The 19064-nt window shown below is 41.3% G+C and overlaps 1 protein-coding gene across 2 annotated transcripts in view; it reads left to right on the top strand.

Annotated features, from left to right (window-relative positions):
* The window catches only part of MYBPC2 (myosin binding protein C2), a 147637-nt gene that overhangs the window by 117344 nt on the left and 11229 nt on the right, over positions 1–19064 (top strand). For both annotated transcript variants that reach the window (XM_075327151.1, XM_075327152.1), the window contains 5 exons: positions 1334–1529; positions 8458–8597; positions 12056–12215; positions 14343–14479; positions 17573–17759. In XM_075327151.1, the coding sequence (XP_075183266.1) occupies positions 1334–1529; positions 8458–8597; positions 12056–12215; positions 14343–14479; positions 17573–17759 (820 nt within the window). The remainder of the gene's footprint in view (positions 1–1333; positions 1530–8457; positions 8598–12055; positions 12216–14342; positions 14480–17572; positions 17760–19064) is intronic.

Below are 19064 nucleotides of genomic sequence, written 5' to 3' on the forward strand. Positions count from 1 at the left end.
CTCCCATAACCAGAAACCCTGGAATGGGAAAAAAGCAAAGGCTCAGCAGCGGCTGAATCATGACAGTAACCCTGCCTCTGGTGATAAAGAGCCTGCTGAAAACACTTCCTCAAAAGACAGGAAGTATGAGTCTCAAATAGCCCCAGTGGCCTGTGTGAGAATTACAAGATTATTTTTTTGGTTTATAGTAGAGATCATCATGGGAAGAAAAAAAAAATTGCCAAAATTTAAAAAATACATGTGATAAAAAAACCTGAAAAAATCAATAGGTAATTTCCTGTTGATAGCGTCCCTTTAACTAAGAGGAGGGGAAGAGCTTTATTAAGAAAGAAGATATCTTGTAAGAGCGCACAGTTCTCACATAAAACCAAAAAGAGCCTGGATAGTGGACGCAGGGCAAATAAGGTCCAAATTGTGTCATTGAAACAAAAAAATGCATGGACCAAATGACAATAAAAGCAGAAATGGAATAAAATATCACATTCATTTCTTCTTTAAAAGAAATTGACTTACAGTCAAACAGATCCAAAGAATAAAATCCATAATGAAGAAGATGAAAAACCAACGCGTTTCAGCTAAGCCTTAATCATGGTTAAAAATGGGTCATTTAGGCACAATATATTGGAATTGACCGTATCCTGTAAATCACCCAAGTTAGATTGTGATTTTAGTATGGACAATTATTATAAATATTTAATATTATATGTATGTATATATATATATATATATATATATATATATATATATATATATATATTAATAACTAATTAATAAAAAAGTATTATTGATTTTTTTAAAAAAGGTTTTGTTATTTTTGGTCAAAAGTAAGGAATGATCTAAAATGAAGAATAAGCATTACTTAATTCTCGAAGCCTGATATTCCAGCGACCCAAGTTGGTCCAAGAAAGTAATGGCATCCCATCCATTAGTCAATTGACCGCTGCAGCCAATAACTGTCCTCAGTCATCATATGCACGTACATCATGTGACCGCTAGGCCAGTGATTGTTTGCAGTGGTCAAGTGATGCTTGAATAAGTACCATGAGAGCCTCGTGGCTGTTGATGTGCTGTGGTTGGCACATTAGATTGTCTCTGCCAAGAGACTGTAAGGCAGTGGACACAGGGAAAGCAGAGCCAAACTACGAGGTGAGTATGGGTTTACTACTTTTAATTCCCAACCCGGGGCCCAAAAACAAATTTATAGTAGAGGAAACCCCTGTTGTTCGATGATTGTCTACTCTGAGTCTTGGCAAGCTGATGGAAACTCCTTTACATATCTGATGGCAACCTTCAATAACTTTATTAACTTGATTCTTTCTATCCTGAAAAAAAGGGAAAACCAAGACCAAAGGTGACATGGAACAAAGAAGGACAACCTCTGGATGCCAAGCAAGTTAGCGTCAGAACGTCTGAGGTGGACACCATCCTATTTATAAGGTCAGCTGAAAGGGGACACTCCGGAAAATATGGCCTTGCAGTACAAATAGAAAATATGGAGGATGCAGCAATAATCAACATTCGAATTGTGGGTACGTATTAAAACCTTAGGACATATTTTTTTAAGATGCATACAGTATCAAGGATTGATAGAGAGGCTTTACTGTAGAAATAATCTATAGCTTGCATAGAAGGAAGGATTTAGCCAGCATATATAGGAGGCGAGCAGATGTGATTGGCTCCCCAACAACATGTGATCAAAGGAGACTAATAAGCAGAACAACTTTTGCTATCTTGCCTATGAACTACCACTTTGTTGGTCGACGCCGGAGTCTGCCTGCACTGAACATAAACATGAGAGAAGTTATCAGGCGGAGTGTTATAATCTGTAGTGTAAACAAATTCCGATGCAGTTATGACAGTTAGCAATGTTTGTATAAATCTTCGTGTGTCACTACCGCAGTGTTCAGTGGCCGTATAGGGAATAAATGCAATGGTGTAAAAACTATAGCTTGCATAGAAGGAATGATCTAGCCAGCATATATAGGAAGCAAGCAGATGTGATTGGCTCCCCAACAACATCTGATCAAAGGAGACTAACAAGCAGACCAGCAGAGATGAACTCTTGCAATCCTATTGTGTGTCACTACCGCAGTGTTCAATGGCCCTATAGGGAATGAATGCAATGGTGGTCGAACATACACACTGCCGCTCCATTTTAATGAGGATAAACAATTGCTGTTCTGTCAATTACTGGGACTCCCTCCCAATCAACAACTTACCACCTCTCCTGTGGAAAAGTTATAACTTGTTTTCCCCGGTCAACCCCTTTAAACTATGACTGTTCAGATGTACAACTGAATAATACTATTTTAGTCAGTATCGTCTAAATCTTTTTGCTAAAACAAGTTAAGGCAATGGATGGAGGCACCCTAATCTATAAGAGCCGCGGCCAGTGCGGTCCTCTATTCAGAAGTACTAGAAGGCTTTACTGTGTAAAGCTGGGGCTAGATAGCTACTTTTGCCACAACATGGGTTGCACGGCCAATGATCACTCCTTGCCACTACTACATCATGGTTTAAAGCAGGTGAATTGATACACCCAAGGTTGTTACATATAGCGTTTTCATAGGAAAGGGAACAGAAGGGAAAAGAAATGTAAATATTATGGTGGATGTATTTATTTTGCTAATATTGATTATTACTACCTCTTTTATTCTCCCTCTAGAATACAGGGACATAGAAATACACTGTTATGTACAATGTATCTCTATGTACCTGTAGAATCTGCCTGTGGAGTCAGAGGCTGCACTGCAGCTTCAAGTACACAAAGCTCACCAGAGCCTGTGATTTGAAAGCATTAGCCGTCGCCTGCAGCTGTAGAAGTTGTCGGTTCAAGCCCCAGCGACAAAAGAAATACAGTAATTGCATTTTTTTTTTTAGTAATTGAATAGGAACAAAATAATCTAATTATTTCTTTACCTCTAAAATGCAGAGACATAGAAATACACTGCTATGTACATATGTATCTCTGTGTACCTGTATCATCTGCTTCTGGGTTCACTGCCTACACTACAGATCAAGTATACCAAATTCTCCTATCTCCCTCCATCAGGCAGTGGCTTATAGATAGAGTTGATGCCTACAGATAAGGTGCTCACGAGTTCTAGTCTTATGGAGGAAGAGATGCCAGTCCTGCCTCTAAGGAGGAGGAACTACAAAGATGCCGAGAGAGGAAGTTGGGACAAAGCCAGGACAGTGGGACTGAGCCTTCTAATTAATACAGTCCCCCTGAATCCAGAATGGTTGGGAACGATGTGGACAAGTCAAAGACACCCAAGTGATGTCCTGCAGACTGGAACTGTGTGCAAACAAGGAAAAGATTTATTAGAGCAATACAAAGACTCTTGGGCAGCCTTAAAAAGACTTGGTAAGGTCACTACATGGGAACACACTGGGCTATTTGCTAAGTCTAATATGGAGCACAAGAAAATGTAAACACCTCGAGCATGAGTATAACAAAGGTACTGCAACTGCAACAAATAATTCATCAAAACTAGTTGGACTTTTTTACTACCTTTTTGTTGCAGTCGCCAACTATCCTCAGCCTAATCATCTATGTAATGAGTTGTAGCATTGTTGCAACCCATTGGGGTAGGCGGAATGGAGGAATGGGGTGGGGTGTAATTTACAAAACCCTATAAATTTAATAAATCAAAATAATCCAATAGGTCTCCATGTGATCTTACCCAAACATTCTCTGTCTCGCGTAACGTATTATATCTTTATGGCATCAGAGCCATATTTTCTCATACAAATCTCATTCATCAAGTTGAATGTTAAAAGATAAAATGCAGGAGTTTATCACATACTGTTCAATATATTGGATGCTGTTGGATTCCATTACAATTGATGAAATGAGCTGGAAAAAAATCTAATGTCTATGGTGAGAGGTCATCTAAGTCAATGACTACCCTACAGGAGTGATGTCTATTATCTGAGCCTTGGTTGGCAGATAAACTGCACAAAACAGGAAAAAAAAATGCCGAGTGGTGTAGCAAACCTCCAGTACTATCCAGGAGGGAACTGACCTGACCTCACAGCTTCTGATACTTTAAATATAGTGATGAACGGACTTGCAGATAACTGGGACTGACAGGCCTAACCGGCTTAAAAAAAAATCCAGTTCCGGGCTGGACGCTGGTCCCCATATATGTCCAGAATCTGGCAATTAAAAATGGGGGTAGAATGGATAGAGGGATAGGAGCAAGCGCTTCATGCTCACAGCTGCCACTAAGCCCTAAATTAGTGATTGGGAAGGTCTATGAGACCCCCATTACTAATCTGTAAGTGAAAGTAAATAAACACAACACACAAAAAAAATCCTTTATTTGAAATAAAATATAATCAACACCCTCTTTCACCCATTTATTAACCGCACTTTGGACATCAGGCAGAGACTGAGCAGCGATCATCGGTAATGTCACACAGGTAAGTTGCGGTCACAACTAGAGGTTCCCACGACCCTCCACCTGTGACCACATGTAACTTGACCTCAGGTGACCTCAGTAAAGTCAGCGACCTCATCTCAGGTGAGGTCACTGAGTTTAATGAAGTCCACCCATTACTATTTAAATACATTATCACTAGAAGTCCCAGAAATTTCGAGCTCCGCCCTGAAGTCCCGAAAGAGGGTCAAATGACTGATGACAAACTGAATAGAGCTAACTAGAAACTAAATGGCTAAACTCAATGGAAAACAATAACCTCCTGTGGTGCGACAGTAATGGCCTTAATTACAGAACAAAAGACGGTGATTATAGGATGTTAGCTACAATCCTTCAGGTCATTCGACCCGTCTCTGGGTTCCAAAGGTAGAAATGTTAAATGACCCCTCTCTGGGACTTCTAGTGTTAATAGGAAATCTATAGTTGGAGAGTGTTAAATTGCAGCCGTGTTTCGTTCCTTCCATCCTTTCAAGACCTGAAATGCACCACCATGATAGAGAAGCAAATGCCATCACTTTGCTTTTATTTTGTACATTAACTGGATATCGTTATAATCACCACCTAATCCATAGAAATCATCAAATGGCAGAAGCCATGAGCTAAATTAACAAGGATGAAGAGACTCCCAAATTTCTTTGGCCTTCAAGGATTAGCTGAGCAATTCTATGCCTTAATTTTAAACATAGGTTAAAGAATCTAAGAGCCTGGATCCAATGGATCAAAACTACTTATCAAAAGTTTAGAAAAAGTTTAGCTACATGTAAAATTCACAACTATGTTACCTAATCCATCAGCGGGATATAGTCTGTAGCATGACCTACTTCATATTTGTTAAACCTCTGGAGAATCCCATTAGTCCTATCTATGCCCATAACGCGGTCTTCACAACTTTGAAACTTCATGAGAGAGAAATATCTATGTAGATCAGGTTCCTTTATTTCAACTATATTTATCTCATCCTGTTGGACATTATCCAGCGCTGCCTGCAGAGATCCAGATCCAACACAAGCCTCAGAATGTGAGAGAAGGTTTATTTTAATCCTTCCTAATTCAGAGTTGAAAGTGTGAATTTACCAGTCCTGAATTGGTCATGAAGGCTCTCCTGCTCTACTGAGAACTTGGCAAGACGCTCTGAATAATTTTATTGCTTTGCCTGCTGGTTTGGTTTCATCATCTGGCTAGTAAGACATTATCAATCTCAAACACCAGGTTATCATTTTATCACCTATCAAGTGGTTTTATCCATCTTTAGGTTGGTGCAGTCTCTATACTACCATGCTCGGGTGCTCAGTACTCGTAACTAGTGATGAGCGGGCACTACCATGCTCGGGTGCTCAGTACTCATAACTAGTGATGAGCGGGCACTACCATGCTCAGGTGCTCAGTACTCGTAAAAAGTGATGAGCTGGCACTACCATGCTCGGGTGCTCAGTACTCGTAACTAGTGATGAGCGGGCACTACCATGCTCGGGTGCTCAGTACTCGTAACTAGTGATGAGCGGGCACTACCATGCTCAGGTGCTCAGTACTCGTAACTAGTGATGAGCGGGCACTACCATACTCAGGTGCTCAGTACTCGTAGCTAGTGATGAGGGAGCACTACCATGCTCGGGTGCTCAGTACTCATAACTAGTGATGAGCGGGCACTACCATGCTCGGGTGCTCAGTACTCGTAACTAGTGATGAGCGGGCACTACCATGCTCAGGTGCTCAGTACTCGTAACTAGTGATGAGCGGGCACTACCATGCTCAGGTGCTCAGTACTCATAACTAGTGATGAGCGGGCACTACCATGCTCGGGTGCTCAGTACTCGTAACTAGTGATGAGCGGGCACTACCATGCTCGGGTGCTTGGTACTCGTAACTAGTTATGAGCGGGCACTACCATGCTCGGGTGCTTGGTACTTGTAACTAGTGATGAGCGAGCACTACCATGCTCAGGTGCTCGGTACTCGTAACTAGTGATGAGCGGACACTACCATGCTCAGTTGCTCGGTACTCGTAACTAGTGATGAGCGGACACTACCATGCTGGGGTGAGCGGTACTCGTAACTAGTGATGAGCTGGCACTACATCCATATAGCCCCCTAGGGAAACTAGTAAAATTAATAAAAAGTTAAAAAAAAGTTTTACAATTTTTTAAAAAATAAGAAAACCTAAAAGTTCAAATCACCCCCCATTCGCCCCATTGAAAATTAAAGGGTTAAAAAAATAAAACATATACATAATATTTGGTATCGCTGCGTTCAGAAATGCCCGATCCATCAAAATATAAAATCAATTAATCTGATTGGTAAATGGCGTAGTGGCAAAAAAATTCCAAACGACAAAATTAAGTTTTTGGATGTTTCAAATTTTGCACAAAATACATTACCAGGCGATCAAAATGTAGCATCTGTGCAAAAATGGTACCGTTAAAAATGTTAGCTGAACACGCAAAAAATAAGCCATCACTGAGCCTCAGATCACGAAAAATGAGAACGCTACGGGTTTTCAATAAATGGCGCAAAACGTTTGCCACTTTTTTGGACAAGCTTGTGAATTTTTTTTAACCCCTTAGATAAAAGTAAATATACATGCTTGGTGTCTAAAAACTCGTACCGACCTCAGGCATCACACCCACACATCAGTTTTATCATATAGTGGACACAGTGAAAAAAATATCCCATAAACAATTGTGCAATCGCACTGTTTTTGCAATTTTTACGCACTTGGAATTTTTTTGACATTCTCCAGCACACTATATGGTAAAGCTCATGGTTTCATTTAAGAGTAGAAATTGTCCTGCAAAAAGTAAGCCCTTAAGGCCCCGTTACATGCTACGATTTATCTGACGATATGTTGTCGGGGTCACGGTTTCCGTGACGCACTTCTGTAGTCGTTAGCGACGACGTTGCATGTGACACCTACGTGCGACTCCGAACTATCGCAAATAGGTTAAAAATCGTTGATCGTTGACACGTCGTTCAGTTTCAAAATATTGTTCGTCGTTTGGAACGCAGCAGACATATTGCTACGTTTGACACCCTGCCAACGACGAACAACATCCACACGACCGCCTTGGTCAAACAATATATCGCTGAACGATGTTGTGTCCTTTGTGAGATGTGTACGTGTGACCGCTGCTAAACGACCTATGTGCGATCTTGGCAAATCGTAACTACGATCTGGGCGTGTCACATCGCTACTGAGATTGTCAGATAAATCGTAGCGTGTAACGGGGCCTTTATATGGCAAGATTGACGGAAAACTTAAATAGTTACGGCTCTCAGAAGAAGGGGAGCAAAAAACACCACAAAAAAACAGAAAATCGCCTGGGGGTGAAAGGGTTAAGGATTCATCATATTTTAAGGATATTCTTTATGGCCCATGTACATATTACACTAATGTTGGCCAAACCCGCCAATCAACAGTCTAATATGTATGGGGATACCCAACAGATGATTGCCCCAGGAGATAAGGATCCAGCATGTCTGACTTCAAACTGCTGAGCCTTAGTTCTCCAAGATATAAGCCACTGCCAGAAATGTGTGGCAACAGCTTTTCATAGAGTACACAGGAGAGCTCGGCCGAGAAAGCATTCATATGTTTGGAAGAGACAGCCACGACAGCTACCGGTTGAATGATTGGCCAATGCTACGTTCGAGTGATAGCTATCTAAAGTGTGTGGCTTAAGCCTATATTGTCTTATTGTCCTAGGGAAATATTGACCTTAAGTTGAAGTCCATCTATCATGGAATGGAGAGCTACTATAAGAGAAGCTCCTGTTGTGATGGACTCTGCTATGATGTGATGAAATGTTGAATGTCAAATGAGAGATTAAAAAAAATAGCGTAAACTAATTGTTTTTCAGTCTTTGATAATACATATAAAGTTGGAAGTAGAAAGCGTTAAGTCTACAGATTTTCAAAAATGCACTGCATTCTATTATCGTGATGAAAATCAACTTTTTGAGCATTGAATTTTGAAAACCTTGAGGTATTATGTTAAAAATGTTTCATTATTTTTCTAGAAAAACCTGGTGCTCCTCAAACAGTAATGGTCAAAGAGGTCTGGGGATTTAATGCGTTTGTCGAGTGGTTACCTCCGAAAGATAATGGGAATTCAGAAATTACAGGCTACACAATACAAAAGGCGGACAAGAAAACAATGGTAAATATGAATGCTGTGTAGATGTTTTCCAATCTCACCAGTTAATCTTGCAAGTGCCATAATCAAACCCATTGTCCCTGTGGCCACCAGTCCTGGTGGCATGATTGCCTGAACTGGAATTATTATGGACAAAGCCTACAACTTGACATAAGTCCCCAGTCTATCATCATAATGCTCTAACATGCTTAAAATGTAAAACAGAACATTTGATACATTTCAGGTCCCCCAAAGGCTACCCTCAAAACATCCATAGCTTGGTCATTTTCGGCATGGTTTCCTTAGTTCTGTCCCCTTTGCAACCTGTTTGTCATGATCTGTGCCAGGCTTAGGCACCGCTGAGCCATTGCAAGTATCTCTCCCCAGGGTTATAGGTCATGGGAGGGGTTTATTCCAATCTGCCTTGTCTCGGAGGTCAGGCCACTATATCTTTGTGCTGCTGTTACTGGAACACAGCCAGTAATAGCTCTATAGCACGTGAGTCTGGCTCCCGTTAGTGTTCCCTGATCCGTTCTACCTTCCAGCTACCGTCCTGACCTAAACCGTCCCCATACCGTCTGTCTGCCCAGCTCCTCCTGACTTCCCGGTCCCATCCCGTGTCTCTCCTGTTCCTGCATCTTCCCGTACCATCTGTCTGCTCATCTCCTCCTGACTTCCCGGTCCTATCCCGTGTCTCTCCTGTTCCTGCATCTTCCCGTACCATCTGTCTGCTCATCTCCTCCTGACTTCCCGGTCCCATCCCATGTCTCTCCTGTTCCTGCATCTTCCCGTACCATCTGTCTGCTCATCTCCTCCTGACTTCCCGGTCCCATCCTGTGTCTCTCCTGTTCCTGCATCTTCCCGTACCATCTGTCTGCTCATCTCCTCCTGACTTCCCGGTCCCATCCCGTGTCTCTCCTGTTCCTCCATCTTCCCGTACCGTCTGTCTGTTCAGCTCCTCCTGACTTCCCGGTCCCATCCCGTGTCTCTCCTGTTCCTGCATCTTCCCGTACCATCTGTCTGCTCATCTCCTCCTGACTTCCCAGTCCCATCCCGTGTCTCTCCTGTTCCTGCATCTTCCCGTACCATCTGTCTGCTCATCTCCTCCTGACTTCCCAGTCCCATCCCGTGTCTCTCCTGTTCCTGCATCTTCCCGTACCATCTGTCTGCTCATCTCCTCCTGACTTCCCGGTCCTATCCCGTGTCTCTCCTGTTCCTCCATCTTCCCGTACCGTCTGTCTGTTCAGCTCCTCCTGACTTCCCGGTCCTGTCCCATGACACTCCCATCCCTGTTTGTAGCTCTCATCTCCCGGCCTCTGAACTTGCTTTGTGGTAGCTGACTTCTCCCTTCTGTGATTGGCGTTACTTCCTGGTTCCTGACCTCTGGCTAGCACCTGACCATGATTTACATCTTCCCTTGTTTTGTCTTGACATTCCAGTACTGACTCGGCCTGCAGACTATTCTATTATTTTGCGCCCTCCAGTGGGTAGTCGGCTAACTGCATCTAGAAACAGCTTCTCCACTGTTTCTCAGTGCCCCCACAAGTACAGCGTGACATTGTTCAAGTAAAATCAAGACTGTTGGCAATTATGTAACAGGTGCTTTTCCATACTTCTATGCACAGGCACAGCATACTTGCATAAAAAAAAGTATGTAAAGGTATTGTAATAAACAAAAAAAAATCAAAATTCAAAGGACCTCTGTCATCACAAAATGACTGATTAAACAAAGTACAGGTGCTCGGTGCACACTTGGTGTGGCCAAACATTAAGGTGCAGCTTACATCTTCTTGTTTTCCATCTAACTCCTCCCTTCTCTGGCTCTATAAAGCCAAAGCTGTCAATCAAAATAGAGAGGGGAAGATAGAGGGAAAACAAGTAGATGGAAGGTGTTCCTAAATGTTTGACCACCCCAAGGATGCACCGAGCGTCTGTACTTGGTTTCAACAGTCATTATGTACTGACTGAGTCCCTTTAGGAACATATGACTTAAAAAGGGAAAAGTAATTTCAATTAAAATTTTGTAAAATTGTACAAAATATAAAGTTTAAACATATTTTTTATTTTCAGTTATTAGTTTGGCTTAAAGGCCAAAAATGTCCAGTTCTTTAACCTGATAGCAACAAAGTAGAGTAAATTTAAAGAGCTTGGTCATGGGATTTCATCCCACAGTGTTGTATGTTGTAAATTTACAGGATAACATTGAAATTTGTAAATGTGGGAGGGTTCACGCTCCTGGTCTTGCAATCTAACAGTAAAAACTCAGGTCCCAGAAGTCAGAGATTGTGTGTGTGTGTGTATATATATATATATATATATATATATATATATATATATACACAATTCATTACTATACTAAGCTAGATGCTGCACGTATGTACTGATAGTGGTTCTGTGTATGTATATATATATATATATATATATATATATATATATATATAAATACACATATACATACACAGAACCACCATCAGTACATGCATACCGCATCAAGCTTAGTACACTGCTGAATTTTAATGTCAGGTCAGCCCCATATACAGTTGTATGGCTTTAACCTACAATTCCCAGTATGTCTTTAACAATGGTAAGTAGATACTGGGAGTTATTCTTAGCAGCCATCCTCAGACTGCGAACCATACAGAAACTATAGTACTGATGAGACCCAGGCAGGATCACACATAAACAATTACATACAGGCGACATCTTTTCTGTTTGGAGTTGTTCCTACCCCTTTTGTCTCCATGTAGTACAGACGCCATGATGAGATTTCACTCCCACAGTTTTTATTTACAGAGTTCCCTCTTCTCTGTCTTCAGCAGCACATCCCAACATGAGGCCCTTAAAAATAAAAGTATCATTATCCTGCCGCAGAAATAAGAATACCTCCCATGCTGTACCTCTGAATAAATAATTGCCCCTCATAGTGCAAACATTTTCTCCCCACACTGCCCCTCTCTAAACTATCCCCCAAACTGCCCCTTTCCATAATGTCCCCCCAACTTCCTCTTTCTATAATATCTCCCCCTCAACCCATGCTATACTGTGCCCCCTTCCACAATCCCCAATAGCCCAATAATGTCCCCCATTGCTTCATTATGTCCCAATTTGCTCCATAACATCCCCCATTGCTCCATAAAAACTTATTTATACCATAAGACAAAAAATTGTAAACATACGCATATCTACACAGCCACAATAGCAAGAAATGTTATTTTGACAAAATGAATTGTGACAAAATCTAAATACACCAAAAAAGTTTTTTCTTTATTTATGTCACAATATATAAAAAAAAATTACTTAAAGACTCATTTCCACCCTCCAAAATCCAAACAGCACTGGAAAACAGTGGAATTTCTCAGTAAAATCACAAAGCAAGGAAATCGGCAAGTCATTAAGGCCCTTTTAAATATTTTATTTTTAAGGTTTCATTTTAGTAACTAATTTTTTCTTGAGACATTATGTATATTTTTCATTTTCTATAGGAATGGTTTACTGTATTTGAACACAACAGGAAGACTCAATGTACCGTTTCTGACCTAATCATGGGTAATGAATATTACTTCCGAGTGTTCAGTGAGAATATATGTGGCCTTAGTGAGAACCCTGGTATTTCCAAGAACACTGCAGTCATCCAGAAAACAGGTAAAATCACAAATTTATTTCATTCTAATTCAATTTTAACTTGACAAATGACCAACAAACTAAATATATTTTAACTGGGCTACAGGATGATCCCATCGCGGTACCCTTTGATTTATAATTTACTAACATTTAAATCTCTCTACAGCAGTATTCATATTTTTTTACAACAGATGGTTTAGTAGATGTTGGAATACAAACTGCATTTATAATTAAATAAAGTCTGCCAAGCCTACATTTTTCAGGGCAGATGATGGCTGATTTAATCAGCCATCATCTGCCTCTAACAGCTGTGGGTGGAGCTCTGCTACACACCCAGCAGTAAATCTCTTAAATGCTTCTGTCAATCTCCAACAGCAACATTTAACACAAAACGGCAGGGGGCATGTTATTACATGTGCTCATCAGCACTCCTGCAATGGGATCACGTGGCCCTGATGAGATTTCATGACAGTTGGGAGTCTGTTGATGACCCTTGTGCCTGTTATTATGAATCCCCTATCAAAGCCAATCCATTGCTGGCTTTCATATGAGATCATGATTTTAGTTATACATAGAAGTGCTGATGCACTGCTATGTATAGCACAAGTGATTGGATTATCGCAGCTTCAAGTCCTCTAAGGAGACTTTTAAATACAGTAAAAAGTAAAAAATAAAAGTTTAAAAAACATGAAAAAAAAAAAACGAAAAAGTTTAAATATCCCACCTTTTGCCCCATTAAACATTTATTTTTTGCCCTATAAAACATTTGAAAAAATAGAGAATACACATATTTGGTATTGCATTTGTAAAAGTCCAATCTATCAGAATATAAAATAAATTAATCCGTTCCATAAATGGCGTAAGGAGTGAAAAAAAATCAAAATGTCAGAATTATACAACATCACAATAAAATGCAATGAGAGCGATCAAAATGTCTTTGGTCCCACCCAGTGATCCAGCTGTTATTGCTGATTGCAGAGTGTAGGGAAGGAGCAGAAGATGCTGGGTCCTAGGAGATTCAGACTGCTCTGCTAGGATGTCTGTAGGCCAAATTTCCATTGTAACACAGCTGATATAAAGCAGGTTAAAGAACTATTGAACACGTCACCAATTTTTTAAGTAAATATATTTCTAAAGGGGCTATTGCCATGAATTGTTCACCAGATGTCAGTAACAACCCATCCAATCCACACAGGCAAAGAAATCAAACCTTGGATGTCCATAAATTTAGTGATGTGTAATAATGAGAATTGTCACAGGTAAAAAGTATTGAACATGTTACTGAAATGTATTTAATACTTCATATGAAAGCCTTTGTTGTCCTGGATGGAGACACTAGTCGCCTGCATTGCTCAGCTATGATTTTGGCCCATTCTTCCACACAAACACTCTTCACATCCTGAAGGTCCCGCCTCCTTCTAGGAATTTTGAGGTTTAGTTCCTTCCAGACATTTTCTATTGGTTTCAGCTCCGGTGGTTTATTTTATTTGATCAGGTCTATGCGTTTCGGAGGATGCAGCCTCCTTCCTCAGGACAATTTTACAGAAAAATCAACAGTGGTCACTGTTCTGTAAAATTGTCTTGAGAAAGGAGGCTGCATTTTCCGAAACACGTAGACCTCATCAAATAAAAGACAATTAATCAACTACTTGATGTTTGATGTCAGCGCGGCAGATCCCGGTTTCTTCCTTCTATCTCTGCAATACCTTCAATTACATGACATTTGCCATTGACGTATGTGGAAAAACAGCCCCCACCATGATGTTCCCACTTCCAAACGTCACTGTTGGTATGATATTATGGGGGTGATATGTAGCACCTAAAAACTGCGTGTGCATTATGGCATCCAATATGTACTGCTAGCGTTAGATCTTAGAGACTGAACATGTGGAGGCTCGGAGACGCTGGATCTGGAGTTTAGGTTTTAAGCCAAAATACATTGCATTTGTGTTTACTGCATCAAGGAAATAAGTAATATAAGCAGTTTTGCCTGATCTTGCCTTGGCGTTTCCCAAAAATCTGTATAGTCATTGTATATATTTTATTTCATTTTTTTTTCCAATATTTTTATTAGTTTTAACAATTTTTACAATAAAAAGTATAAAGGGAAATTGGTATTTTATTATTCTTTTTTTTATACCTTTACAGGTATAATCTACAAACCACTGGACTACAAAGAAAAAGATGTCAGCATGGCTCCCAAGTTCCTCACCCCTCTCATAGACCGTATTGTAGTGGCTGGCTACAGCACAGCATTGAACTGTGCAGTAAGGGGCTTTCCAAAGGTAAGCAGTTTCCTATATATTTATTAATTGTTGTTTTTTTAATGCTTTATATTCACAGAATATAAAATGTGAATGTAATTTTATTACATGTTACAAATAGGGATGATCGAATACCTCAAATATTCGGCTTTGCGAATTTTTGACGAATAAATCGCCACTATTCAACTATTCGCGAATATTCGATGCACAATGTAAGTCTATGGGAAACTCGAATAACAACTATTCAGAACTATTCGGGCTTCCCATACACTTACAATGCGCATCGAATATTCGAATAGCGGCGACCTATTCGTCGAATATTCGCGAAGCCGAATATTTGAGGTATTCGATCATCCCTAGTTACAAACATAGCAAAGACTTTTTATTTAGATTCTTGTAAGAGTAATCAGAAAACAATGCAAGCCAAAAAATATACAATATACATAAACTGATTGGATGTACCATGTATACTCGAGTACAAGCCGACCTGAGTATAAGCCGAGGCCTTTAACTTTACCATGAAAAAGTGGGAAAACCTATTGACTCAAGTATAAGATTATAAGACGTACCCCAAATTTAGAGAAGGAAAATGGAAAAAATAATTTTTACTGTTAAAATGGGGGTCTGTTTTATAATCCTAGTGTGTCTTATATTAATTAGCTCACCAGGGCGGTGTGGCGGTAGAGCGGCTCAGGAGGCTAGATTGGCGATGCTGCGAGCTTGGAGGACAGGAGGGTCCGCGGCTAAGGAGGGTCAGAGGACGGAGGTCGGCGATACTTCGACTCCGGGTGTTGTAGCTCAGGAGTATTGGAGATACTGGGGGCTCAGGGGTGTCACGGCGCGTGTCAACAAGCCTCCCGGCAGGCTGAGGCCTTTGTCAAGGCTTCAATAAAATGGCAGCTGAAGCGGCATGTGCACAGATTGAGATCTCTGAGAGCCGAGATCTCAATCTGCGCACGCGCCACTTTTGCGGCCACTTTCTTGGAGTCTATTGTGTTAACCACCGGAGCTTGCAGCTGGCTCAATGGGGCCTCACCGACCACCGGCAGGCTTAATGGTGCCCCCCGCGACACCCCTGAGCCTCCCATATCACCAACCCACCTGAGTCACGACACCGCCGCCGTGCTAACCCAACCCAGTGAGCTTTGCAGCCTCATTCCACCACCCCCAACCGTTTTGGGGAAAAAAGCAGATCTTATAATCCGGAAGTGGGACCCTCACTCGAGTATAAGACGAGGGGGCTGTTCAGCACAAAAAATGTACTGAAAAATTTGGCTGATACATGAGTATGTACGGTAATATCCAAACCTTGACAGGTGAAGTAAAACTTATTATATCATGACAATGGAATCTGTCAAGAAGTTGAATATATTTGTCAACAAAAGAACTGTTAGGGGCCAATTTATCATTGTTTTTGCACCTTTTTTTGTCTAGTTTTGTGGGGGGGTTTTGTCTATGTAGTATTCATTTTTTCAATAGTGCCTTTTTAAGTTACTCTTTTATTTCTTCATCCTTTTATTTATTAAGTTCTCCACTGTGGGTTTAATCTTTCTACATTTTTTTTTTTACTAATTCATCAATTGTAACTTTTTTTAAAAAAAAAAAAAAAAAAAAAATTGCTAAATTTTACTCCCTTTGCTCCTCTGGTGTCTTTCTTTATATGTACAGAAGAAAATTTCTGCAACATTCTATTAAATGTGTGATTTTCTTTTTCCTCTAAAAAGTCACAAAAAAGGTAAGAGACAATAAAGACGATTTTCTTTACTTTGTGCAAAATTCCTCAACTGCGTCTACCATTTTGAAGAATATGGCGCCCAAAATGACAACAAATACCAAACATCGAAAAACAAAAAAAAAAAAGCGATGAGGCAAAATAATAAATCAGAGCCTTAGTTTCTTAGGTTTAGGGACACAATTATTTAAGAGTGGTGTTTTAATGAAGGAATACCCGGAGTACAATGCACCAAATTCATTATAAGGTATGTGTTTCCATTGGCAGGAATTTCAGCCAGCCATCTTCTTTGTAATTTGTGCCATTTTTGTGGCACACGTTATGAATGTGTCAGCCGGGGTTAGCTCCACTTTGTCAGATCTGGTCGAGACTATCATAAAAATGCCAAAAGTCACATTATTGCCAGTTTCAAGAAGTTTTAGAATTTTGGCAAAAACGTTTTGATTAATCGCTTCCTATGTGTTAAAAGGAAGAAAAATCAGCAACCATGAGGATTTGAGCCATCCTTAAAAGGGTTGTCCACTATTTGGTCAACCCCTTCTCATTCCCCTTGTTCAACCTGTAAAAATAAATAAGCCTATACTCACCTCCGGTGCGGTCCCAGTTCAAGCAATGTCTGAAGCCGCGTTCCCGGACACCAAGGGACATTGTTATGACACGCAAGTACCATGGTCAATCAGTGACCCGCGTCTATCTCCCCACCTTTAGATATTTGAGTAGGATGTGAGTGCAGCGCTGACTTCTTGCTCAAACATTTGAAGGAGGTGGAAAAGGAAGCCGGCACTGATTGATCACGGGGCTCGAGTGTCATAACAATGTCACATGGGTTTCGGGAACACGGCTTCAGACTTCGCTGGAACCGCGGCCACACCGGAGGTGAGTATAGGCTTCTTTTTTTATGGGGGCGAACAAGGGGAATGAGAAGGGGTTGTCCAAATAGTAGACAACCTCTTTGATAGCCAAATTGTCATGGCTAGATAAGTGGGTCAGATCATCTCCAAAATGTCTGTTTTTAAGTGCTTTTCCCTGTATGCAAAGGTTATTACCTACAAAATATGATCTGAGGAAGGACCAGTGAAATGGCAACTAAGTCATGGGAGCCCAAGGCTCATTTATTCATGGGCTAATGAGTATAAACTTAGAACTCTGGTAGGAGCTGATATGATAAAAAAAGTACGATGTCAATGTCAAAAAATGACAACAAACAAAACTTGACAAAGAAGCAAAGTAAGAAGATCCCCAATTTGATATATGCAGAAACATGAAAAAATTCTGAAGGGTTCACAAATCTTCAAGCACTACTGAAGATACGAGTTCCTCCACCGTAGGTACCTGCCGTCATATAAGGTGTTTGAATAGATTATTTATTTCTTCTTGTACAGCCGAAGGTCATATGGATGAAAAATAAAATGGAGATCAGAAATGACCCCAAATTCATCATGAAGCACAATCAGGGGGTCCTTACGCTGAATATCCGCAAACCCAGCCCTTTTGATGGTGGAACTTACACATGCAAAGCCATTAATGAACTGGGCGAAGCTGAAGTTGACTGCAAACTGGAAGTCAGAGGTAGGGCTGTAGTCTGTAGATATCAGATTTTGTAAATTCTTCTAGCTCTACTCAAATATTAAGAAAAAAATGAGCATTTTTGAGATAACAGATTTTTGAAAGTTTGCTTTGTATGGATTCAGCTCTCCGTAGGTGGCCGGCAAAAGTTTAAAAAGTATATTTTGTGCATACCTCTCCGCTAACCTGTCCGGTTCCTCCACTGCTCGCTGCCCACCATCCAGTCCTCAGAGTCTCTTCTTTCTATCGTCTACGTTCTGGCCTATTTACACTTCCGGCTGTGAGCAGGACTCAAAAGTCGTTGTCCATCGCATGTATATGACGCACAATAAGACCAAATCGCAATCGGAAGTCCAAGAGATAGGCGGGCTTTGCACGCTGCGACATCGGTAACAATGTGTTACCGATGCTGCAGCAATAGTCCCGCCCCCGTCGCACGTGCAATAACTAGTGAAAGCTGCCGTAGCGATTATTATCGCTACGGCAGTTTCACACGCACATACCTGCCGTGCGACGTCCCTCTGGCCGGCGACCCGCCTCCTTCCTAAGGGGGCGGGTCGTGCGGCGTCACAGCGACGTCACACGGCAGGCGGCCAATTGAAGTGGAGGGGCGGAGATGAGCAGGATGTAAACATCCCGCCCACCTCCGTCCTTCTCATTGCAGCCGGCGGCAGGTAAGGTGAAGCTCCTCGCTCCTGCGGCTTCACACACAGCGATGTGTGCTGCCACAGGAGCAAGGAACAACATCGCACCTGTCGCTGCACCGGCATTATGGAAATGTCGGAGGCTGCAGCGATGATACGATAACGACGCTTTTGCGCTCGTTCATCGTATCAAAAAGGATTTGCACATTGCGATATCGACTGCGACGCCGGATGTGCGTCACTTTCGATTTGACCCCATCGACATCGCACGTGCAATGTCGCAACGTGCAAAGCCGCCCATACTGCTCACTATGAGGGAAAGAAGAGGAGGATCTGAGGACTGGATGGCGGTGGAGGGGGCAAACAGGTGAGTGGTTAGGAGAGAATATGACACGTACAACTCCAGGGCCAGGGGTACTCGGAGTAGCCCGTCCCGGTTCCGAGTGTCCCCAGCCCTGGAGTTGGGCAAGAAAAAGAGACAAAAAGAAAAGTATTTGTGGCGCCCCTGAGGCGTCACAAATACATTTCTTTTTGTCTCTTTTTCATTTTATGTTTCTTATGCTCTGAAATCTAGTCAGACCCCCCCAGAGCCTAAGAAGGGGCATTTCAATTGAGGAGAATAACCTGCGGCAAATCGAATTTCCTGGGAAAATCTGCATGGTTT

The sequence above is a fragment of the Anomaloglossus baeobatrachus genome, chromosome 11 (genome assembly GCF_048569485.1).
Source record: "Anomaloglossus baeobatrachus isolate aAnoBae1 chromosome 11, aAnoBae1.hap1, whole genome shotgun sequence".
In the NCBI taxonomy this organism is placed as follows: Eukaryota; Metazoa; Chordata; class Amphibia; order Anura; family Aromobatidae; genus Anomaloglossus; species Anomaloglossus baeobatrachus.